The sequence below is a fragment of the Anas acuta genome, chromosome 1, assembly GCF_963932015.1.
Source record: "Anas acuta chromosome 1, bAnaAcu1.1, whole genome shotgun sequence".
Taxonomy (NCBI): domain Eukaryota; kingdom Metazoa; phylum Chordata; class Aves; order Anseriformes; family Anatidae; genus Anas; species Anas acuta.
In genome coordinates, this window is record NC_088979.1 from 23,872,480 (window position 1) to 23,898,300 (window position 25,821).

General features: G+C 40.6%; 1 protein-coding gene across 6 annotated transcripts in view; it reads right to left on the reverse strand.

The window, feature by feature from the left end:
• The window catches only part of STARD13 (StAR related lipid transfer domain containing 13), a 294,539-nt gene that overhangs the window by 209,008 nt on the left and 59,710 nt on the right, over window positions 1-25,821 (reverse strand). For all 6 annotated transcript variants that reach the window (XM_068672945.1, XM_068672941.1, XM_068672944.1 and 3 more), the window contains 2 exons: window positions 12,404-12,550; window positions 7,758-7,892 (listed from right to left, as the gene is read on the reverse strand). In XM_068672945.1, coding sequence (XP_068529046.1) covers window positions 7,758-7,892; window positions 12,404-12,550 — 282 coding nt within the window. The remainder of the gene's footprint in view (window positions 1-7,757; window positions 7,893-12,403; window positions 12,551-25,821) is intronic.

Sequence of the window (25,821 nt, forward strand, 5' to 3'; positions counted from 1 at the left end):
AAAATAAGCTATAAATTTCCATTTTACCTTATATTGTATTTAAAAAAATGCGTATAAATTACCTTGTCAATATCCATCTAAGAGTAATTATCATGAAATTATTATTTCTCAAAGCTGTGTTATGAATAAGGAAAAAGCTCTTTCATTTTTCACGCAGATAATGCAATGATCTCCTAAAAAAATATACAAAGCATGTCCCCTGTCTCCAAATAATCCTTATGAAAACTAAATGAAAATAAATAATCTGATGTAAAAAAATAACACTGTGTAAAATGGATACCATTAATGTAATTTAAAAACAAATATTTTCATAGATTAATTTAATTATAGCAGTTCAGAGTAATATTAATATTATCAATATTACTGTACAGCTACATTGTGATTGTCATCTTGAGCTGACTTCAACATTTTTGTCAGGAAAAAAATGGAATTGAGCAAATAATGAAGGGAATGTGTATTTTAAGTATTTTAAGGAATGTTATGAAATTCACCGAACAAAGTAGTTGATAAATATTTCCCAGTCAGTTCAGCTACATGCCACAATGTGGTCCTAAATGACTCATAATGATCTAGGAGATTTCATTTACTTGGCACTGACACTAACATTTCAAGAGTCTCATCAATCAAGACGACACGGTCTTTTCAGTCCCTTTGGAGGTCAGGGTTACCACCACCAAAAACTAAACCCACCCCTTTGCTATCCCACCATCTGTATGCAAAGCAGCTGCGGTGCGAGATGTTGGAGTCCTTGCTAAAATACTTCAAGAGACATTTGAAAGGTAGGTGGGTAAATCAGAATGAAGAACGTGACCTGATCTGTGTGCATTTGGAAAAACTTTTTGGGCTGTGTGTGTTTGGGAAGACTTCTCTTTCTTTCATCTGTTTTTGTACTAGTGAAAAGAGGCCTGCTCAGACACAAAAGAAAGAGCAAGCCCCACACAAAACAACCCCTTTTTAGCTCCAATCAGCTAAATGCAGAAGAAAAATTCCAAGAAGCTGCAATAAAATTAACAGGTAATAATCCCGTCCTCCCTCACAAGACAATAAGAATAATGACAGCATTTATTACCATTATACATAAATACTGCGATGCCAAGATCCATTTTAAAATTTGTAAGCTTTATTAAAGGGAACTCGCAGCTCAAGACGCCATTTCTAAAATGTGAAGGCAGTGCCCTACAAACTGGCCCTGTGACCTCTTTCATTATGGCAATTTTAGGTATAGAAAACAATGAAAATGTGTAATGAAACAATAAGTAGTCCTGTATGCACAGCCATTGACACTATTCACGTACCTCCTGTAGTTTAGGGCCTGGTTCTGCCACCTTCAGAACTGACCCTTCAGAAAAATGGTCTTTGGCATCAGTCCTGCAAATGCTGCTCAGATGCTCTGTCTGTCCAGTGAGATGGATGCGGTGTGTGCTTGTTCAGTATGCTTACACCTTCTGGATTCACAAAGCCCAGTCCTGTTCATACTGAGGTTTCCCAGCTCTGCAGAGATGGGTAGACTGAGAATTTGGGCTCAGAATTTAGGACTGTCTAGAAGATATGTTAGATGTGATTTCAATTTAGTTTTCTTTGTAGAATTTTTCAAAAGTTTATCCATTCCTTTACAAAATATTCATATTAAGCAATGCTAAAATTTATGCTGTGCTTTCCCTGTCCTGAAACACTTGCCATGGCATCCTGACTTCAGCATAATGTGCAAGCGCGGCGATGACTGGTTCACGGATGGCTTTGTGGGCAGGAGCTGACAGAAGGCTGATGACCGATGGGAAGGGGGAATAAAGACAAAAGGGGGAAGAGATAAGACTATGCTCTGCTCTTTTGCAAACCCACCTTGCTGGGAACATGCTTTGGCCAGAGTGATGTCAGGTGCACTGGAATCAAAGAGGATGAGAAAGCCTGGAGTGTTATTTATTAATATCAGAATGGAAAGGAAGGAAGGAAGGAAGGAAGCCGTTTACCTTTCATTCCCTATTTGTCTCCTTGTTTTTTACTGGAGCTAGTACAGGTTTTTGCCAGGACAATGAATTCCTCTACTACCAAGAAACTAGATCATCCTTCAGGAAGTTGGTGAGGATCTCATTTCTATGAATAATTTTGCATCTCTTATCTACATGAGCTATGCTACTTGTACAAGGACACTTAACTGAAGTACCGACAGCAATCTTCAGCTCCAGCAAAATCAAATGATTGTGTCTTCAAACACACTATTTCTTTGATAAAATGAAGCACCAAACCCTGTCTCCCCACTTCACTCTAGGCATCCTATTTCATCTTCTTGCACTTTGTAGGTCACATAAAATGGCTCAACAAGAGCGGCAACAGAATGGGCAATGCTCTCTGGGGTAAGAAAACTTCAGCAGTCCCCACAGGACAAAAGTCTACTCAGGGTTTTACTATCAACTTTTTCAATGGGTGGAAGATCAGAGTAAATCATGACCTGAAAAGTAAAGCTTGACCTCAGTAAAGCCTGGTCACCTAGGGAAATGTACCCTACTAGATAATCAGCATAACTGCTGTTGGAAATTGTACCATGAACTGTATTTATGACCATGTCCAGCAGTGATAGAGCGTGAAACTTCTTTTAGAGCCAGGTTACACACTTATCTCCTCATCTCAGATGTAAAATGAAGACTCTGCTTACATGTTTCACAGAGAAAGGGAAGATCAGCATAAGGTTTGTAAATATGCCAAGATTCTAAAATTCCAAGGAGTGTTTAGCAGAAATACAAGCTGATATGAGTTGTCATGCTGTAACTTCACTTCTGCATTGGACATGGCAGCTACCTCATAAAAAGCTTGTCACACACACTCACTAATGGAATAATCTTTGATCCCTGCTGGTCCAGGGGCATGAACATTGAACAAGTAGTAGATGCGAAACACAATGATTTTGATTTTCCTTTGGTTGTTTTTACTTTTGAATTTTTCTGGTCTCAGACAATGTCAGAGGGTCAGGCAGGCATCACATTGCCTACGGAGAGATAATGACTACTGTAGTCATAGATTACAGTATTATTAGTTTTATATTTCTAAACAATGTCAAAAAATATCAGACATCTCTGGAACCTCTGACCTAAACTCTGAAATGCTGTTTATAGCATCAACTAGCAATTCTCAGGGAAAAAAAGAGAGAGAAAAAGAAAAGTATATCTTAAAAGAATCACAAACACTTTTCAGTCATGTGGGTTACTAGGCACTGTTTTGCATCCCTTTTTCTGAATCAAGTGGCATAGTATATTAAAGTATAATTCCACAAACAGTATAAGCTATCATAACCTGGCACTGATGCTGAAGAAAGCAACTCACTGTGTCTCATCCCCAGCCACTCTTCATCTCTCTTGCACACACATTTATGCGGCTGAGCAGTGAACCAGATCGAGAATCCCCCTTAAAACAAGGTGAAAAGCTGTTAAATGGTTCATTTTCAGCCCTCTCTGCTTAAGGTACTCAAGCTATTTGTGGAACTAAAGCATGAGAAATTGAAACTGTGCTCATCAACTGTGCTTAAAAAGAAGACATAAAAGCAGTCTTAGCACCGATAAAGAAAAAAGCCCACCTACTTGTTACCGATATAGAAAGATTTATTTTCTTAATGATTCACAGAGCACACAGGGTATTGTGTTATCTAAAAAAGCAAGAGGGTGTTTGCTGATGGGATTTTCACATCACCTGGTATCAGACTGGTAAGTTACACCATCAGGGTCTTGAAATTTCCTCTGCCCAGTGCATGGTGAGGCAGGCACTTCCCATCAAACACCAGATCACAGCTTGCACCCCACAGGTGCACCCAGCGCTAGGCACCTAGGCCTCTGCCAGTCACTGCAGGCTCTTTGAATACTCAGCGAATAGTCAAATGTCTAATATCAGCACTTTCGGGGCAGAAAGCACAGCAACCAGGTGACCTACATTTAATGACTACTTCAGGCTAAGACATTTTGCTGTGGAAGTGCTATTTCTCTTCGTTAATGGAGTCTATACCATGTAGACATGGACTTATAAATGTCAGCATTTGTCAGATGAAATTTGCTGTTCATCTCTCAGACACCTAAATTCCCTACCACCTTAGGTACATACCTCACAAATAATGTTTCCCACAGTGAAGCAACTTATTTTTTTTGGGGGGGGGAAGGAAAGAAGGAAGACAGGACATGACACATCACTGCCCTAAAACAGTGTCCTTAAGAAAAAAGATTTTCACCATTATTCTGTCAAAATGTAACAAGTTTGAGTCATCGTTTAATGGCATATAAACAGAATACCTACTGTGACAACAAAAATTTTGCCAACAAAATCTTCATTGTGTCTTTTAAGCTGCCAGCATGGTTGGAATCTATGGAAGTGTGCAGCTAACATCAATGCCTTGTACTGAGAATTGAACTGTGTCCAGCATAATTCAGTGCATATTATTCCTAAATTACTGCATCCCTGCTAATTCTAACACTGGCCTCCTCAGCTACATTTGCTAATCACAATAAATTGTAGAGTATTTGGTTTTCTAAATGCCTGGATGTATGAGCTCCTGGGGACATGAGACAGATAAGCTCTTTTTGAGTTCCAGACTCATAAAAAAACTAGAAGAGAAGAAAAAACAGCTTACCAAAATACAACTGGTCTGATTTAATCTCCGTGTTACTCCCAAGTTTGTGTTATACCACTTGGAACACAGGAGTTAAATGGATACAATCTTGGTGTGATACAGAAGGAAACAGGCCTTTTGTCCATTCTCTTTATTGTAATAAATATAATCTTGGCGTGCCCTTTTTTGTAAATATGGAAAAGTCTGTATCTTAAGGAAAACATGATGAAAGTTCAGTTATTAGAGACACATGACAGAAACATGCAGGAAGAATGCCTGGATCCAGACATGATATAATTTGTATTTGCCTGAAATATACTTCGTACACAAAAAGCAGCACTTTGAAAGAAGAAGAAAAATTACCTACTCTCCTGAACAAAATCTGCAAACACTGAGTTTCAATGTTTATCTCTAATTTAAAGCACTAGCCAATTCTAAAAATAGACCACTAATTTCTGAAGAAATGGCGTGCCTCCAGTAGGTCTCTAGACTTGATGTTACTCTAAGAAACTGTGGTACTTCCTGCTGTTACTATAGCACTACATGGACTATACTTACAAAGAAGTGTGGAACTGCTATTCACTGTTATTTATTGTATTAATACTTCATGAATTTCAACAAAAAGTGAAATGTGGACTTTGGAAAAGAAAAAAAAATACTAAAAATTATGTTTCAGCCTTCCTTTCCACACACTTCCAGCCAAACAACAGCATTACTGTAACACCACTTCAAAAATATTTACACAGCATTAGTGGGAAGGCAGTTAAGCAACGATACTTGTACGTGCCTGAACATTTGACCAAAGTAAAAAACAAATAAAGCTGACAAGTATCTTTATTTTTACTGATCTTTACTATCTATTCCAGCTAGAACAAACAACAAACTGGAACAGATGTTTGTGCTTTTGCAGAAATGGAAAAGAGCAAATCCATTTTCTAAGGAAAGGAAATGGCTAGTGGGAAGACAATAATGTTTCCAATTAATAAGCAAATGGAGCACACCTTCGAATTTTCACTTCAGTGAACAGGAGTAGGCTCATTTCATGAAATACAGAATTTGTAAGGTGTGTGCGTATCATTTTTGGGTAAGTCAACAATATATTGAAGGCATCTTTAAAACCATCACAAGAAATTTTGCTTTAATTGAAAGTGAGTAGATAACTTGAAATAAACACCTCGTCAAGAGAAAGGGAACTGCTGAGCTATTAATTTGATGTATAATTACTGTTAAATTTTATTGACTTTGGGATCAAAGGAATGGAGGGTGGCATACACATGCCAATATTTGAAAATGCCTCTGAAGCTGTTCATGGGAGAGATGCAAGTAGGACTGAAAAGGTAGGCAGCAAAGTACCAGAAAATATGTTTAAGAGCAGAATAAACACACACCTAGTAACAAAGGCTAACAGGGAACTATGAGTATAGTTTTTGGAGGTCACATCTCAGTAATCTAGACAGGTTATTTGACTGAACATGCAGATACAATATACTTCCATTCCAGAAATCTTCTGATGAGTTATCTATCACAGACTCTTCCTGAGCTGTTAAGGAGGAATACCAGAAAATATACCAGGAAATTAAAGCTTCTTTTCACTGCTAACTAAAAGGCAGAGGAAAAAAAAAAAACAACAGCAACAAATGGTTGCTTTCTTTTACAGTTAACAGATTATTACCTGACAGTCTCACAAATATATGTTCAATATACACATAAACAATCTGGAAAATGGAGGAATATAAAGGGACAGTTCTCCGATGATATTAAATTGCAGATGTTAATAAAAACAAAAACGGGCTGCCACTTGCTGCTAAAGAATCTTGTGAAGCTGAATGAGCATAAGATAAACAGACAGATAAAAAATCACTATCAATAAATACATGTACAGTCAGACATGCTGGAAAAAATGGACTTAGGTATTATTCTCCACTTCTTACATGATTCCTGTAATTCAGTTTTTCACAGTACAAGAATTGCAGCCAAGTTAATAATCCAGTAGCAAATTTACAACAGAAAACATGTGGGATTTTTTTGTCCTCCCCAAACTCCACAGTTAAACTTTGAACTCATGGCTACAAGATGATTTGTATATCAAGAGAGAAAATGAATATAAAAGACAACTTAATGGAAAAAAAAATCCACCCTCAGGAGCTATTAATTGCAAAACCGTAATATGGAGTCTGGCTTCAACATGTGTACACAAGGAACACCTCACAGGAAGTTGAGATGGCATCCTACCTGTTTCCTCTGATGTTACACTGCTTTCCTGAACATCCAGTGTTGACCACTGTCAAAGAAAGGATACTGGACTAGAAGCACCTTGGATTCAATGAAAAGCATCTATTTTTATGTCGTGTGATGTTAATGGACACTGCTGGCACCCAACTAATTCACAGCTGAGAGACAAAAATACTTGCATTTTGGAACTATGACACCGATCCTAAAATAACTTATTTTTACATGCAGAAATAAAACAACATTTGGCTATTGAGGAAGTGAATCAAACCTTTTGGGAAATACCTCTAATGGTTTAAACAGACTTTGGCTGCAGACTATAGCATCAGCTTGTAAAGAAATAATAATTAAACAAAAACAAAACAAAACAAAACAAAACAAAACAACAACAACAACAAAAAAAAACACAACACAAAACAACTATTATTGATTAGAAATAAGGCTTAACTAAACCACCAGAGCCAAATACTGCCACTCAGAGAATTCAGGGTAGAATCCATCATGGACTGGGGGAGGATATCAACACCCAGACTAAACATCACAAGACACTTATTCTAAAATCAGCAATGAAGATCCAATGGTAGCATTGATGCCTGGAATCCACCACACTTAACCTCCAGATGAGATGAATTACTTTTCAGAAGTGCCTATTTCTTTCCATTTACTGTAAAGGCAGTCCAAGTAACTAGTTCAGATGTAGAAGTCTTCATTAGAGTTTTCTAAAACCAGATTATACTCATCCAACAGCCTTGGAGGCTCACTGAAGACTGAGTTAACTTTTATCTGTACCCATTTTGCATACTGAATTCCTCTATGCAGTGCAATATTTGCAGAACAAATTACTTAGAAGAAACACTTGGATGATTTTAACAATAAATAACAGATTTTCAAGGTACTTAACCTCAAAGTCAGAAAATGTTCTAAATATGAATTAGTTACTTACATCAGTTTTAGGTCGTGCTCCAGTAGAGACTGGGTAAGGTAAACAATCTAGATCCTGGTAGTCTACTCTTCTATTTTTCCAAGATCCCTTTCCTTGATGATCTCCATAAAACCTCTTCTCCACTGGAACAGGGCACTGTAAGAGAATTTTAAAAACCCTGTAAATAAAGGCAAGTCATAAATATTTTTAATGCGAACTGCAAGAAAAAAGCACTGGAATTATATCTTTTTTTTTTTTTCTCCCATGATGTAAGGTAAACATTTGGCTTCAATCTTTTTTTCTTTAAAAAACAAAAACTGCTTCAACATTTTTAAATTTTGGTGTAAAGTGGATTTCTTAACAGCTAGTATAGAGAACTGGAGAATTCATAAATAGTTGTACATCTTCCTGAATATCAAGGAACTGAATGACTTAAATAACTTAAATGGATACCTATCAAACTCCCATTTTGAAATTACAGACCCCGAACATTCCAAATCCACTTTTCTTTGCCAAACAGGTACCTGGCCACACTGAATTGCACAATGTTCCCCTATGCATCCTGATTTGCTTCAAAAGAACAACAAAGTGTGTGAGCAACAAGCAAGCCAAGTTGCAATACAGTCTTGAAGAGGCTGAGGTACCCAACAACTTCTTTGCCTGTCTTCACTGCCTGTCAGTCTTCCCACATCTGTCGTTTTCCTGAACCTGTAGGTGATGGCTGGGGGAGGAAAGTACCTCCCCCATTTGACATGATCTCACATGACATCCTGATCTCTAAATCAGAGAGAGATGGATTTGATGGGTGGGCCATTCAGTGGATAAGGAATTGGCCTGAAGGCTGCAACCCAGAGACTTGTGGTCTATGTCCAGGTGGAGGCTGGTGATGAGCGGTGTCCCTCAGGGATCTGTCTTGGGACTGGTACTGTTTAGTATTTTTATCAGTGACATAGACTCATTGAGAGCAGCCCTGCAGAGAAGGACTTGGAGGTTCTGGTGGACAAAAAGCTCGACATGAGCTTGCAGCCCTGAAGGCCAACTGTGTCCTGGGCTGCATCAACAGAGGGGTGTCCTCTGTTAGTGGAGGGAGCTCTGCCCTGGTGAGGCCCCACCTGGAGTGCTGCGTCCAGGGCTGGGGCCCCCAGCACCAGAAGGATGTGGGGCTGTTAGAGTGGGTCCAGAGGAGGGCCACAAGGATGATCGCAGGGCCAGAGCACCTCTCCTATGGGGACAGGTTGAGAGAGCTGGGGATGTTCAGCCAGAAGAACAGAAGGCTCCAGGATGACCTGGCTGCAGCTTTTCTGTACTTAAAGGGGGCTTATAAAAATGATGAAGGGCAAGTTTTTGCTCAGTCAGATAATGATAGGGCAAGGGGGAATGGTTTTAAACTAAAAGAGGGGAGATTTAGATTAGACATTAGGAATAAATTCTTCACTCAGAGGGTGGTGAGGCACTGGGATGGGTTGCCCAGAGAAGCCGTGGATGCCCCATCCCTGGAGGTGTTCAAGACCTGGCTGGTTGAGGCCCTGGGCAACCTGATCTAGTGGGTGGCATCCCTGACCATGGCAGGGGGTTGGAACCAGATGATCTTTAAGGCAACCCAAGCCGTTCTATGACTCTATGAGGACCTGTGTTTGGATCAATCAGGGAACCAGGATCACGGATACACTGCAGAGCAGTTCCAAGCTGTCATTTACAGCCCAAGTCAGCCCATTTGTTGGCCACTCTCCCACACAAGAGGACAAATTTGCTGCTGATCTATAACGGCAACTGCCCAGCTCCCTGTCAGAATATTCTTCAAGCTTTAAAATGAGGAGGCTTTGGAAAGCTGATGAGAGAAAACAGTGTGTGGTCCCAAAATGCTTGTAGACAATATATTATTGCAAAAAGAATTGAGAGAATGTGTAAGTTAGTTTTGTTCAATGAAAGTCATCTCTCTAATATAAGATGGGGTAATTATAATTAAATGATTTCTGTGTCAGTATCCACAAATGATAAATGACAAATTAAAAAAATGTGATTCTCATTCTTCAGACCTGCTGTTTTTTTGTCTGTCCTGAAACTGAGTGTTAGACATCAAATTGAAATAAAGGAGATGCATTAAACAATACTGAAGCACATTGCTTACTGCAAGGCTGTTCTCTCTTTGCCATTTCATTTACAAAATACCTCCTTTTAAACTGCTAAGAAAGACTTACAGGAAAGGTACAGGTTTGAGAGGATCTGTACAGTTGCAGTTTGCCACAGCTGGCAGTTTTGCCGCTGGTCTATTCAGACAGTCCAGCTTTTTGTACTTAGAGCATGTATTTATAGCATCGGTGAGAGAATGTTTCAGAAAATAATTTGATGACAGATTTTTTTTCTGATCTCTTTTCTACATCAGATACTGAGTCATCCAGCCAGTGCTACTGCCCAATGCTCTTTCCTCAGCAGCAACTTGCACTTTGCACATATGTAAAGTCAGCCCAAGGGAAATTAAACTTCTTAACATTTTCCTAAGTTATTATGTGTTTTAGAAATTTTCTTAAATTTATTCACCAAAATACTGCTAGGCCCCCCTACTGTCACTCTGTAACTCCTCTAATATTTATTCACCAAATCTATTCTCATTAACTAGTAATTATTTAGACATCTTCCTGCAATATTTGCTCAACAGAGTATTATTGACAGATACCTTCATGACAGGAAAACTTAAAGAATAATAAAGTATTAAGAGTTACTGCCATGAGCGGATGAAAAATTCTTCAGTAGAAAATGAACTGGCTCAACGCAGTGATTAAATTATGAATACATTCCTCAGACACAGCATCTGCCATACAAAATAAATGCTCTTTCATCTGTTTAGAATTGCCTATGCCCTCAAGAGACCAATTTTCAGAGCAACAGCTTCAGCAAACATGTTGGCACTCACTCAGTAGTCACCTACTTCAGAGACATCAGACCTACAAGTTGGCCTTGCATCTGTGAGCACTTCTCCCCAAATCTCTTTTCAATCATCATTTCTTGCTTCAATTCCCACTTTATATAATGTAAATAGGATAAAAACATATGAAGAACCCACGAGTGGCTCATCATTTTATAGAAGCCAAATGTACACAGTTACTAGTAAACATATGTGAGATAGACCTTCTTCCAATTCAAGTTTCATTGTGAGTGAATATGTGGAAAAAATCATAAGCTACATTAAGCTATATTGCTTGGTCCATGCCAAATGGGATGAATTGATAAAAAAATAAGTTACTCATGTAACTTGTACAAAAACTCTTGGTTTGTTCTTTTTCTTCTCCACTGCAATGGTCATTCTGAAATTTCACAAATCAGTTTCTTCACAGTAAATTTATGGAGAGATTTAGGAGGATGTATTACTCTGCTTTGACTATACGTTGAAGTCAACCAATTTTGAGGCAACTAATTCTTAGGCACTTAAAGTAGAACAGATGATTCCCTTGTTCAGAAATGGTTTGAGTACTGATACCTTTGCCTAACCAAACCATGGCTTTTGCCTCAGGAGAACAGGCACAGCCATAAAATCAAAGGTGTTTGGATCACCAGTTAACAAAATCAGACTGGCTCTCAAAGGGAAGTGCTTGAACTCTGATGGATTGGATTTCTCTTTCAGCCAAAAAAAGCAGATTACATTGCCACTGCATTCTGACAGAAGACATTGAGCAGTCTCCTACCAGAACACAGAACACTGTCCACTAACAGACAGGCGAGTCGAGACAAGTGAATGATGAAATGAATTCAGTTGGACAGAGCTGGTTGTGACTTGTTGACACGTACAATAAGAAAGAAATGACGGACAGGCCTGGCCACACTTTCTAACATCGTCACTGCAGAATATGGAAACGCATACTGCAAAAAGAGATGCCTGATTCTGAGCTTCCCAACTCAAAGGATGCAAACATTTACACCGTGATCTTTGCAGACATTTACTTAAAGAATTTATTTTTACAAGATGAAGCAGCAGTGATGGGAAAAGCAGTAAAAAAAGCTCAACTTCCAGGAATTTCAAGCTAGCACTAACATCCAGAGCTGCAAATCCAAACAACTCTATCTTAAGAAGTGACTTTAATCATAGCCTAAAACAGAGAACAAACACTCTTACTTCTCACACTGTTCACTTTCCAGTTACTTGCTTCTATATTAAAAAATAAAAATAAAAATGCTTGTTCAAAAGTTGCTAAAATTATATTGTTCCGTCTTATTCCCGTTTTTTACAAATAAAAGTGTGGGTAACTGATGACACCTGCCATCACAAAATACTCTTAAATACAGTAACGCACCTCTAAATAAAACATAATACCCACAAATATTAATCGAACTCTTTCTTGCAGTTATGTCTTTGAATAAACAGTACAAGTTTATTGTACTTCTAATTCACAATTTTCTATCCTGAAAAATTGCATCCAATGCAGTCATTTAGATCCAAATTCCCCTCTGAAAAGGACGAGCAACAAATTCAATCCTATGACATTTGTTTACTTGGCCTGTAGCTGTGTCTAAGAAGCTCATGAGACTTTGTTATTATTGAGTCAAACTTACTTCACCCCTGAAGCTGAGCTCCTCAACCTACCCAGAAGCAAAACCAAATCTGAAAACCGTTGCTTGATGAGCATCTGATAGCTAAATGTTAGAAACATATCATATGACACACACGTTCTTACCAGTTGCTTGTGCCTTTTGGTAGAAGGAGTGCTGGAGGGAGAAGAGCCAGCGCTCAGAGCTTCTTCAATATCTAAATTCAGCTGTTCCAGTTTCTTCATAAGACATGACATAGAGTCTGACCATTCAGATCCTCTTTCTGGTTGGGTCTAAAACAAATCAAACATACGTTAAGTCTTAAAGCATCCAAGCTTTTTGTCACTTCAAGACTCATTTTTCTGGCAAGTCTGCAAGAAGAATGCTGACCAGCATTTTCGCTGTCCTTGGGTAGCTTTCTTCATTTAGAAAGTTTATAGTATCACTCCAGTCCTCATTGAACATATTCATGGCTGCTCTTCGTACCAAAATGATCACACTCCACCTCTGCGTCTGAAGTGCTTTCTAACACTTCATCTTCGGTGAACCACTGCCAGCTCAAGCTACATAACCAAGACTGAAACTAAAATCACTTCAATGTCTCTTCATTAACTAACTTCTATTTTACCATCTCCATCAATTGCTTAGTGTCCAGAAGGATTAGAAAAATGAAGGTCATCACATACCTGTATTATATTCCTTACTATAAATCCAGACCTAATTAAGTTTTGCAACTTTCTTCTGTCTATCCATGAGGACAGACATCTGCCCGGAGAGTCAGAATATTTTGTTGGTCTCAAACATTTTCTGTTTTGATGGATGCGTTTTCCCTATTTATCTAAACTGTTTCACTGTATAGTGAAAACTTTAATCCTCTGTAGCACAACTGCCCAAAATACTTTTCTTGTTCCTTAGTTTCTCAAAGTCCCTTTCAGGGACTCCCATTGAGTATCTTCCCATAGCAATCCCTGTGCACGCTGCTGTGTTAAACCTCATTTTTCTCATTCAAATCACTTATAAAGATTCCCAAGAAAAATACAGTCACAGGGACCTCCCTGTCGCCATGAGGCAGCTACAGGTCCACGCATTAGACTCTGTCCTGAAGCTGCTTTCAGTTCTTTAATATTTCTTTCAGAAACAACAGATTTTTTCACAGAGAATCATTTTATGGCAATCTATTTTAACAGACTGTGCATACAAACAGTAGTATTACATTGCCAGCCTGCCAAAATCCTCCGAGTATCGTACCAACATTCCACAATACGCAGGGGAGCTAGATAAATATTATTATTATTTTAACTTCACAAAACTTTTTGGTGATTTGTTTCCTTATGATGGTTTAGCGAGTAGTACTGAAAAAAAAAACACTGTAATTTGTTCACTATCATAGAAAGAAAGCATGACAAATAGAATCCAGAAGGCACACTCCACTATCACATTGACATATCTGATTTCTAATGGAATTGTGCACCTTCACCACAACTGAGTGTAAGCCTCTGCAGAGCTTCAGACATTACCCACAGAAGGAGAAGCTCTTTTAGCAGGCATTATTTTAAAACACAGAAAATCAAGTATCTTTAATTTTCCAAATCTTTATAATTTTTGATTTTTTTATGAGCTCTAATTGAATATTCTATCTGAAATACTGTTCAAAGTGTTAAACTCTATTTCAACTCTGTAGTTATTAAATTCATTTAAACAATTAGTTGATTACTTCCCATTGTCTTCCCAAGCACTATAAAGTAAAATACAGGATGCTCCCCAGAAAGTGAGTATCAAAAGGCACTCCTCATGTTGAATCCTTCCTGAGCAAGATGATCTTATGCAGGAAATGTGAAGAAAATGAAAGAAAATATTATCTAATTTCTGTATTTCTGGAGGTTGCATGAGTATCTCAATAATTTAGATAGAAAGATGAAAAATCATGGAGACATTAAGAAATGCTTGTAAGTATTTCTGATGAAGATTTTGAAGGCATGTAATAATAAACATATGTGATATTCTATAGTGTTACAATAAGCAATACAGCTCCATGTGTTGAGAGGCATGCTTAGCTGTTGCATTTGATTAATACTTACCTACTGGATCAATACTCATAGCATTCATCAATACTTTGTGATGCTTCTGAATGCACCAACCCCCAAATTTATTTTTTATTTATTATCCTAAATTTCTTCTTTTACAGTAACAGAAGTCAGACCAGAGCCATTTCTTAGAAATTCACGTTTCCCCGCATTATAACTCTATTTTTCTCCATTAAGTTCTGTCTTTTCTAGTTCAGTGGGACTCTATAGTGTGTCTACTGAATGAAGGGGATGAGGAAAAAGATGAGTTTTCATTATCCTTCAAAATAAAGCTAAATGGGCCTACTTAACAAATGCCATTGACTAATTGGAAACTCAGCACAAAAGTGCTATTTGGAATAGGTGCTGATTGGCTACATATTTCAAAGGTTGCCTGAAATTCCTGCTGAAACATGATGCTGCTTACATTCAGAAATATACAGCTTGCACAGTAGGACTTCTAACAAGAGAATAAATTCTGCCTAATCCATTCACAAGGAACACAGCTCGTCAGTGTTGTGCCCTAGTAACGAGACTGGAGGCTGTGGAAGCTCTCAGAAGAGCACTTTGCAGTTGCTGTGTACCCTGCCCGTAGCAACTGCAGAGGGTGGGAGCATCTTTGGAAGCTTTTGCATCTTGCCCTTCAGGAGGGAAAAAGCCTGAGTCTAAAGTATCAAAGAAACACGGGCTGATTTATTCACTGTTTTTTCCCCTAAAAAGGTGTAGAGGGAGAACACTCCTTTCTGTATCCTCTTTTTATTAATTGGAGCCAGTCACTCGAGCAGCGCATGGGAATCCTATTATCTCTTGAAGAACCTGAAAGGCTTAGAGACAACTGCATTACAGGAACATCTCTTGTGTGTTACACCTTGGACAACCCTAGACAGATGAACAGTAGTAGAAAATAAGACCAGAGAATCCTGTTAAACATTTTTTTTCGAGGTGGAGTGCCTTGTTTATGAAGATCATGCCACACATTAAGTGGAGAAAGACATATTGGTCTTGAATGTCAACTGCTTTGTCAGATAAATTTCTCAAGTCCAATATAGCCTTTTAGACCAAAAAAGAGATTAAAAATCTAAAATACAGAAGTATTATCCTCTGTTCTAAATATAAAACTAAGTGGGATGCATTTCCTTAATCTTAAGGCAGATTACTTCAGATGGTGGGATGCATTTCCTTAATCTTAAGTCAGTGTACTTCAGATAGTTATTGTATACGAAGAATTAACCCAGTTGTGTAATATTTACTAAGACACGTTTAGCGAACAGCCAAACATAAAATGTAGATATAGGTTGCCACTTCATACGGCAATCATAGCTTGTTTTTGAACAGCAAGCTTAATGTTTTGTTACGTGTACTTTCACAAGCAGATTCTGTGCTCACTTACATAGCTGGAATTTCATTGCTACCAATAACAAATTACAGAGGTAAAACTGGGTACAAGATTACGGTCCATCATCTAAACAATTACTTGTTCATTCCTTAGATTGAGAAGTAAATACATTCCAGACATTCAGCTATTTGTGCCTTTTGGACCAAAGGCTTCTGCACCCTGTTTCTCAGCTTTCAAGTGTTCTTCACTAATCTTATTCAGCAAAAACATCTGTGATTAAAGGCATATTTGTTTCAGCATTTTGCCCGTGCAGCTTGTTGCAATAGGCATAATAGCTGCCAGCAAATCTAAATTTAAACTGAAAGAATGTGGCGAAAATGAACAAGTCCATATAGAACACGCAGAGGTCAGGGTTAACCTTGCTGCCAGACCTCATCCTATACTGGAAGCTGCAAGGCTTCCAAGGGAAGGGTTATGAGAAAATTACACAACTCTAAATTTATCTGATAACATGTGGCTTTCCCTTCAGAAACACTCAATAGGTCCAATTGTTCTGTTAATTAATGTATTGTAAAACTTCTAGTGATAAATTACTAACCTCCAAATATAAAAATGCCAGCGCTATTTAATCCTCCTCCCTAATGGTAAATTGGTTTAGATAAAATTCTCTCTAATGCGTAAGTGAGATCCACAAAGAATGATTTTGTGGAAGAATTTCAGAGCCCAAATACCATGTTTTGCTCTTGCTGCAATGCTGGGGCTCCTCTGTTCTCAAAAGAAGTTCTGTATAAAAGGTCTCTCAGCCACTGGTGGCTTTGCCTACAGGGGCTGGGGAAGGAAGCCAGATTGGATCCATATAAATAATCCTTCTGAAAAAAAAAGGATATAGAATACAAAGGACTCTTATTCTCAGAATAGATTTATGCATGCTTTTTATATTAAAGATAAAATATTTCAAAGGGAATTTTGACTTCTACCCCACTATAGCTTTGCTTAAATATTTACAGAGCCTTTAGCTGGACAACTGCGTGCCACCTCTCTCCTGGAAAGCAGGTAAAGTAAACTCTGCAGCAAGCAACCTTTCCACTTCTAACAATTTTATTGCTATCCATCAGAAATGATCAAGGGAAGTCTCTTCCATCTCTCATGTCAGTAGGCAAAACCAAAAGCACAGTGAGGTTGCCGGGAAAGAGAAAGATCTGTAGGCCATTGCATGAAGTTCAGAGGTCTGGTTCTTTCTTATCCACAAACATGGAAGCATTCACCTAAGATGGGCTATTAGGATCTCAGCAGTCTTCCCAAAGAAAAATGGGCATAAATACTAGTATGAACACACCGTTAACTTAATCTGTTTTAAAGGAAATACATTTCATTTTGGAGCTCCCCAAGGAGGAGACCCCACAGCCTCTCTGGGCAGCCTGTGCCAGGGCTCCGTCACCCGCCCAGCACAGCAGTGCTGCCTGGTGCTCAGAGGGAGCCTCCTGGGTGCCCGGCTGTGACTGAAGCACTGACTTTGTCTTCTTCCACTAAGCTTAACCGTTGGTTTCTATAACCTATGTGTTTGTGTTCTAGTAAATCATTAACTATGTCTTTGAGGATAAATACAGTGTAATACAGTAAAACAGTGTGGAAATACTAACTTCAAGTGTATATCATAAGGATATACATTCCTCTCTCTCCCCAAGGATTAAAGGGGGCAAAACGAGCATGAAAAAGAACTCAAAGAGGACGTACTAACTGAAAGTAACATAATACAACCCTTACCTCATTTCTAGTATTTGACTTTTTCAAGGGAAATTAACATCATCTTAGAAATACTCATATATATATATATATATATATAAAATACCCATATATATATGATACTCATATATATATGAATATATATATATATACATATAAAGAGTTGGTTTATATATATATAAAAGCTCTTTATCTCTCAACCAGTGAGTTGGTAAATACAGCCTCTAATTTGCAATCAACACCTTGATTTCATATAGTCGTAGAATGGCCGAGGTTGGAAGGGACCTCTGAAGATCACCCAGTCCAACCCTCTGCCAGCAGGATCACCTAGAGCACACTGAGTGGATGGCATATAGTGCTAATGTCCATCGACTAAAAGAATGTAATCCTAAAGTTGTGCCACTCTTTCAAGGGTTCCTACATCAATTTTTAAGGGCTGCTGCTCTCAATTGGGCAGCACTGAAACACTGGTATCAAAGGAGTCTTCCAAATACTAGATTACAGAAACATGGCCCAGATGAAAACTGAGCTAATTTCTGGGACTGAAAGGGATGTGCCAGCATAGCACTTCACCTCTGCCAAGAGAGCGGGATAGGAAGGTGAAAAGAAAGGAATTTAGTTGAAGGAAAGATGTGGGGCAAAATGTTTTTGAAAACAATTTTTACACTACTACAGGGTTTTGAAGTGCAGTAGCCAATGTTGCAGATAGCCTAGTATGAAAACTCTGTTGCAGAGCTTTTTTGTTCCGTTAGCAAAAGCAACTGGTTTCATATTGGACTTTTCATTTACAAAATGACAATGTAAAATGGCATGCAGTTGCTTTTAACATAAAATTTTAATTTGGGTTTGCTCAAATGATTAAAAAACCCTTCTTTATTTCCCCAGCTCACAACGCCTACAGCACAATTCTCCACCTCCTAACAAATTATGATGTCAGGCAACACCAAATTTCATAAACAGGCTGTCTGACAAGCCTGCACTGCCGGCACATGCTACAGGACTGGCACCGAATGGCCAGACAAGCTGTCTGAACTGACATCTGCTCCCGTTTCAGCGTATGAATTATCCTCTGGGGTTGTCCCATCTTCAGCTGCTTTGGACCAGACGCCAGCTCACCATTTATCTATTCTACCACATCCTTCACTGCAAGGTGTGGAGTTGTACTTCTTGTGTCCCAAACACACCTGCCCTGTGCAGCAAATTCCCAGCTGTCCGCTTACATTTAGTTTGGCACCTTCTGCAACAATGGCTTTATCTGAGCATCGCCATCAGGGATCATGAATGTCCAAGCAGTTCACACACATAGCTATTGACGCATTTAACTTCCACTTAACCAAAAATTACTAACTTCAAGATACACTAACTCATACCATGACTGCCTTGAAAATGTAACATTTGTATCTCCCTCCAGGGTTTGTTGACTAACCAAGTGTTTCACCAAAGCTGAGGGGTCTCTCTCATGCCACTAGATCTCTAAGTTACATACTGTAAAAAAAGAAAACTTTCAGAGCCTTTTCCTAAATGTATTTAATTGCACCAATAAACTACCCTTTCAGATTGGAATTGAACTGTTCTCTTAAAAAAAAAAAAAAAAAAAAAGCTGTATAGTTCATCGTGCTTAGCCAGGATGTAGAAGAGCTGGCCTCAAGCCTCATTTTTGGCCTAATGCATTTTATACCAGGCCTCAGCAGGGAGAATAGTAGGATTTTAGTACTGGGTACACCTGGCTGTGCAGGAAGTTCTTCCTCTTTCTTGCTGAAGAGGAAACAAGCACAACAATAATCCACTTGATCTGTTATGACACCTGTTCACTTGATGTGAACAGAGCAGAATTTATTGAGTTTTAACCAGCAACTATGCTATATGAAACATATAAGCGCTTTGATAACACTAGTGTACTGGTTTTCCCAGTCCTCCAGCAAACAGGATTTCATCCCCAGGCTACACAGATGAGTTCTATCACACACTTCTCTTATTTGTCCAACAAATCTTGAATTATTTTTGCACAGGCAGAGCTACAGGAGGAGACCCTATGCCCATAAAAACTTAGCAGAAACTCTTCCAGAAGGTTGAAAGACATTAGCCTATGTTTTCCAACAGTTGAGAAATCCGAGCCCTTCTCTTCTGGGGAAGACAAACCACTTAACTCTGGAGAATGGAAGTACAGCACTTCCTTCTTTTACAAAGAAAGCAGCAGCCACCGTTGCGTTTTGTGAAGACATTCACCTTGGGATACACATGTAGGCTGTACATCTCAGAATAATCAGCCCCAACTAATAAGCCTCCCAGTTAAGGTTAGCCTTGGGATAAACAACAAGCTCTTAGTCCTAGATTGAATTATATGATTTTGGCATACACAGGAAAAAAGCAAGCAGGAGACCTTAAACTGAGAAAACAGCTCAGAAAATAACAAACCCCCTACTTTATTGATGCCCAGCTAGCCTAATAGCCAGTCTCGATAGTGGTCAGCAGCTGATGCCTGAAGAAAGGGTGTAAGAACTGAGGAATAAAAAACTGGCGTTACACACAGGATGCTATGCCAGCATTCAGTACCATAACCTGCAAGTTGTATCTGTATCATAAATGCAGACAAAAAATTGAACAGGACTTTTACATCATGCAAACAAATTCTGTGTCCCAGATTATTCTGGTTTTGACCCAAACATATTAAAAAATCAGTGTAATTCTGGATGTATTCTTTGACCATAGGCAACAAAATCATGACAAGCAGAGCTCTTCCATTAGGGCATTTTCACTTGGACATTTATGCTACAAATTGCTGCAAGGTCCACTGCTCACTCTGAAACCTCCTTCTTATACTAAACCTGAGCACAGCCCAATGGAGGTCCAACACTTAAGAATTAATTATTTTTTGGGGGGTGATGTTTGAAATCTTTGGTTAATAAATGGACTAGTCTAAATACCAGACCACCATAGTAAATAAATGTTCTAGACTGATCTAGGCCTTTCAAGATACCAGTGAAAAACAGGTCATGTTGCATCTCAGTGCAATGAGTAGGAATTAAAAAAGAACTCACACATTTCTTCTCCAAAGACGGAATTGCTGCTACCTCAGTAGCTTTTTAAATGCTAACAAAACTTAAAGCTCTGATGCTGTGCTTGCATGCTACATAAATATCTCCTTATACTAAAATAAGGAAACCTCTATGGAGACATGCTGTGTCCTCATCAGATCCTTGTTCTGTTCTGTGTGGAAATGAGAATAGATTTCTCCTATATTGAAAGTCATTAAATTTAGAAGAGCACAGGGTAGGCAAATCATAGAATCATAAAATATCCCAAGTTGGAAGGGACCCACGAGGATCATCAAGTCCAACTCCTGGCACCGCACAGGTCTGCCTGAAAGTTTAGCCCATGTGACTAAGTGCACAGCCCAATCACTTCTTAAATTCAGACAGGCTTGGTGCAGTGACTACGTCCCTGGGGAGCCTGTTCCAGTGTGCAACCACCCTCTCGGTGAAGAACCTCTTCCTGATGTCCAGCCTAAACTTCCCCTGCCTCAGCTTGATGCACCCCAGGGTACGGTTGGCCCTCCTGGCTGCCAGGGCACACTGCTGGCTCATATTCAACCTGCTGCCAACTACAAACCCCAAACTCCTCTCTGCGGGGCTGCTCTCCAGTGTCTCATCACCCAGTCTGTATGTAAAGCCAGGGTTGCCCCATCCTAGGTGCAGGACCCGGCAGTTGCTCTTGTTAAACTTCATGCGGTTGGTGATCGCCCAGCTCTCCAATCTGTCCAGATCTCTCTGCAAGGCCTTTCCACCCTCATACGAGTCCACAACTCCTCCAAGTTTGGTGTTGTTGGCAAATTTGCTCAGAACACCATCTAGTCCTACACCCAAATCATTTATAAAGACATTGAAGAGGACTGGCCCTAAAATGGAGCCTTGAGGGACCCTACTAGTGACCATCCGCCAGCCAGATGTGGCCCTGTTTATCACAACCCTTTAAGCCCTGCCCGCCAGCCAATTGCTCACCCATCAGATGATGTTTTTCTTAAGTTGTATGCTGGACATTTTGTCCAGTAGGATCCTATGGGAAACCACATCAAAAGCTTTGCTGAAGTCCAAAAAGATCACATCAGCTGGTTTCCCTTGATCTAATATACCCATGTGGAGCCCAGAGGACTCCCCTGTGCCATGACCATGTCAGACACTGATGTGTACAGAGTAAACTTTACTGCTGGTTGCTGAGAGAAAGGGAAACAAGTGAGACTTGTGGAAAGCACAGTGTTTGCCTGGAGATCAGTAATTCAAAAGTAACATGAAAATGTAAATTCCTGGAGATTTACAGTTAAAAATAACATCCAGAAGAGTAACAGTAAAATACAAGTGATCGTGGTGATATTATAAAAATGATCTCATGGCCCACATAACACTTCGGAGACATCAGACATAAACCCCATCAAGGGTAAAGCAAACTTTGGGGAAAAGCCTTCAAAGACCCTAGAAGAGAAGCCACCATTAGGCTCAACTGCAGCACAGACACAATGGAGGAAGCGCCAGTGCCTTCCTCTTGCTGCTGGCCCCTGAACAAAGTAAGCTGAGTGGCGTATCCCGAATTGGAGCCGGGTAAGCACTGCCTCGCCTGGAGCAACCCAAACCAATATGGGCAATACACTCGCCCCACTGTCGGCTGTGGGCAGCAGGTAACTGCTAACAGTTCGCTGCGGCATGCTGTGCTTCCCTCAGTACTGCTGCAGCTCAAGTAGGCCTTTGTTTAGTATTAGTAAAAGAGTAACTACAATTATTAAGACGATATTATTAGTTAATAGTTGAATTAAGCGAGGATTTGTCTACTGCCTTGATAACTGGCGCTAATCAGGCAGCTGTCAGCGCAAACCCTGACGAAAGCTGGTGCTCGGCGTGTGGCCAAAGGGCATTGCAGGTGCTGAGAGCTGTGAATCGATCCCTGCCTGACAGTGCCAGGGCTACCCCAGCAGTCTGACACTACACGCAAGTCATTTTTCTGAAAATAACACTGTCAACATTTCCTTGAACAACGCTGGAACATATTCCAGAGATCAAGATGGTAAAGGATAAAGACAGAGGTGCAGCAACATCTGGCAAATAGCTCTATGTACATGAAGAACCTATCGTCAAATGCTAAGTGCCAGCGTACTTAAAATATAATAAAAAGTAATTAGTAATAGCAAGTGTTCCCATGTATTATAGCACAGCTATTCCTGGGTGTTTTTTTGTTTGTTTGTTTGTTTTTACGAGTAAGAATCACATGGTACTTCTGTGGGGCCTATACTACATACAAACACATAATTACTAAAGCCACTCTTGACAAACATGAAGCTGGTAAAATGGTACTTGTACTGTCATTATACTTATGACAAAACACACACACACACACACAAATATAGAGAACAAAAAGGGTACTTTCCAAGATTCACAGGCATTCATGGGGTTCTTTCAAATTTGGTATTATTCCCTGCCCAGAAGGTCTCACAATCTCCTGTTTAGGACAAATATCCAGGTTAGCAATACCCTTCTAAGCAGGAATCAGAAATCAATAGAGAAAATAACCGATGAAAGACATGCTCTTCAATTAAAGAATACTCAAGGAAAGCTCTGCAAAAGGGAACAATATTTGGTGGCTTTGAATACCTGGTGGTAGGGAAAAGAACAGGATGTGAATAACGGCAGAGCAAGAGAATAGCCAAAGATTGTAATAACCCTTCTAAAGTACATCCTGATTTTCATCCAGCTAACAGCAAAGATATTAGTCCCAAGCCTAGAAAATCAATTAGACACAATTCCCAAATCTTCACCAAAGTTTGATGTCCAAGTATCCATGTTTAACTACTAGGTCCTAACATGTGTTAAACACAATCTATGGATTTGTTGAGTGTTAAATACCTATTAATAAACCTATTTACTTACTTATTTTTTAAACCCATGACTGTATTAACCAGCCTTGAAACTCCTGGGGCTTAGTTCCTGTGCATTTATGACAGATGCACTCGTAACACCACGGTGTTTAGTGATGACCCTAATTTTGAAGCAGCAGCTTCTACATCCAGAGCCTCCCTGGAGTTTTGGGGTCACAATATTCTAGTCCAACCCATTCAGAGGCAGCACAAAGTCTTTTTTCTAAAAATCTAAATTTTCTAAATTTTCTGAAAGTCTTTTTCTCTAAAAATCACTCAACTGAGAAAGAACAAAGAAATGTTTCCTACGCTTTAGCCTGAAGAGCAGTTAGCTAACATCATAAGCCTGAGGACATCCGATTGCAGGCAGACTCCTCAATATCTAGCAGAGTAACTTTAATAAAAAACGACTTTCCACCCTTTGCACGGACAAGCTTTATTTCAACCGAAATCACAGGGCAGGCAATGCTGCCTTCACGTTTTTAGGGCCAAGGGCAGAACTCGGGGCCACCCCTCCGGGGCCGCCATGCTGGCGGCGGGGCTGTGTGGGGACGGGAGGGGGGAGGCGGAGGGGGGGGGCGGGGCGGCTTCCCGCCCTTCCTTCCCGCCAACAATGGCCGCCGCCCGCGCGCCCAACGGCCCCAGCGCGAGCCCGAGCCCGCCCTTTCCACCAGCTCGCGCGGGAGGAGCAGGGGGCGTGGCCCCGCCCCGGCCAGCGCCCCGAGGTGCGCGCGCAGCGCCGCCCGCCCCCCTCCCGCCTCCCCCGAGCCCCGCCCCTTTGGTGACGTGTCCGGGGTGGGCGGGGCCAGGCGGCGGCCGGCAGCTCGCGGGGCGGCGGCGCCACCTGGCGGGCGGCGGCGGGAGGCGGCGCCCGCCGCTCGGGAGCGCGCCCTGGCGGCGCGGGCGGGAAGCGCGCTCCCGAGCCGCTGGGGGCTGCGTGAGGGGGTCGGGAGCGCGCCTTGCCTTGCTTTGCCTTGGGGGGGGGGACCGCTGCCCTCTCCCCGTCCCTCCCGGCAGCCGCTGGCCGCCCTCCCGCTGAGGGGAAGGGCTGAGCCGTGCCTGCAGAGGGCGAGGCTGAGCGCGGAGCCGCGCTCCCCACCGCTTCTCCCTCAGGGCCGTCGGGGGAACGAGCCCGGGGAGGCTGCGGGGAGCCCACGGGGGGCCCCGGGCCGTGAGGGGGGCTCCGGGCTCGGCCCGTGCCCAGCGGGCTCCGTCCCACTGCCTCCTGCCGTGAGGGGCGGCCGCCGCCGGGCGCCTGCACAAAATGGCGCCTCCCGGGGCCCTGCCTCAGTTTCCCCAGCGGGAAACGGCCAAGCTGAGTTACCCGAGGCCTAAAATCACCTGAACACACGTTTTCTGAAGTATTTTTTTCGGTTACACCAGTTAGAGTGCCTCACAAGCATCCAAGCAGAGTTACCCGGGACCCAAAATCATCCAAACACACATTTTCAGAAGCACTTCTGCAATAACACGTGCTGTATAAGCACCACACTTAATAAGCGCCTAATATCTACACAGGCGTTTCTGAATTGTACGTGGACAATCTTCTTTTGTAAATGAAACGAAGCCAGGATAAATAACACCGGCGCAGGCATGACCGATTCTGCTCAACTTCAGAAATATAATTATGTCGAACCTGATGTTTGATTAAATTGCCTTGATTTTGATAGTCTTTTATGAATAGCAGCATCTGAATGGGTAATTTCAGGCAGTTACACGTGTAAAAATTACCCAAATCCTAATAGCTAGGCAATGCTGGCTGTCAGAGGCACGCTGCGCCAGCTGAAATCATAATTTTGTTTGAACCGCTTGATCCTACCGCAGTTTCCCTTGGTGCAGCTGATTGCTTTTGCTGGTGGCGAGGCAGAGCTCACCTCTGGTATTTGAATACAAAAGCAGACTTCAAAGACTGGAGAAAATTTTTTAAACTCATGTATTTCAGCTCAGGACAAGAGATAAATGACTAAAATTTAGTGTTTATGAAAGGGTTTAAAATTTACTTATTTTGTTTGGCATATTAAAATGAGCCCAATTGTGCAGTTTTGGAGACCCTTTTTTGATCTTTCTTGTGATACGAAGTCTTTTTTTCAAAGTCCATTACATTGGGGAGCATGAAAGGGAAGGACATGAGGAGGGAGGGAGGAAGAGCAGAAATGCTGGATGCTGGAAGACGAAGTCAGACCATAATCACAGTGCCTTTAATTAAGAAGTGCAAAGTCTGGCAAAGCATCAGATGCATATTTGGAGGCTCAGCCTCCTACCTTGACATCAAATGGCAATCAGGAGAAGCTGGTCACAAGGAGATTCAAGGCCCTGAAGCCTAAATTATGCTACAATACAGCTCCCAGTGCCAGGGGATCTTAATTTTAATTGTGGTCCTTTGTCATTTGGATCAGCACAGATGATAATGAATAAAATTCCAATTTCTAATCTTCCATGATAAATAAATCTCAAATATATTGGAACAGATCTATCAAAATAGTTTTAAATGGCTTTTAAAAATCTTTTTTATTTATTTTTTTA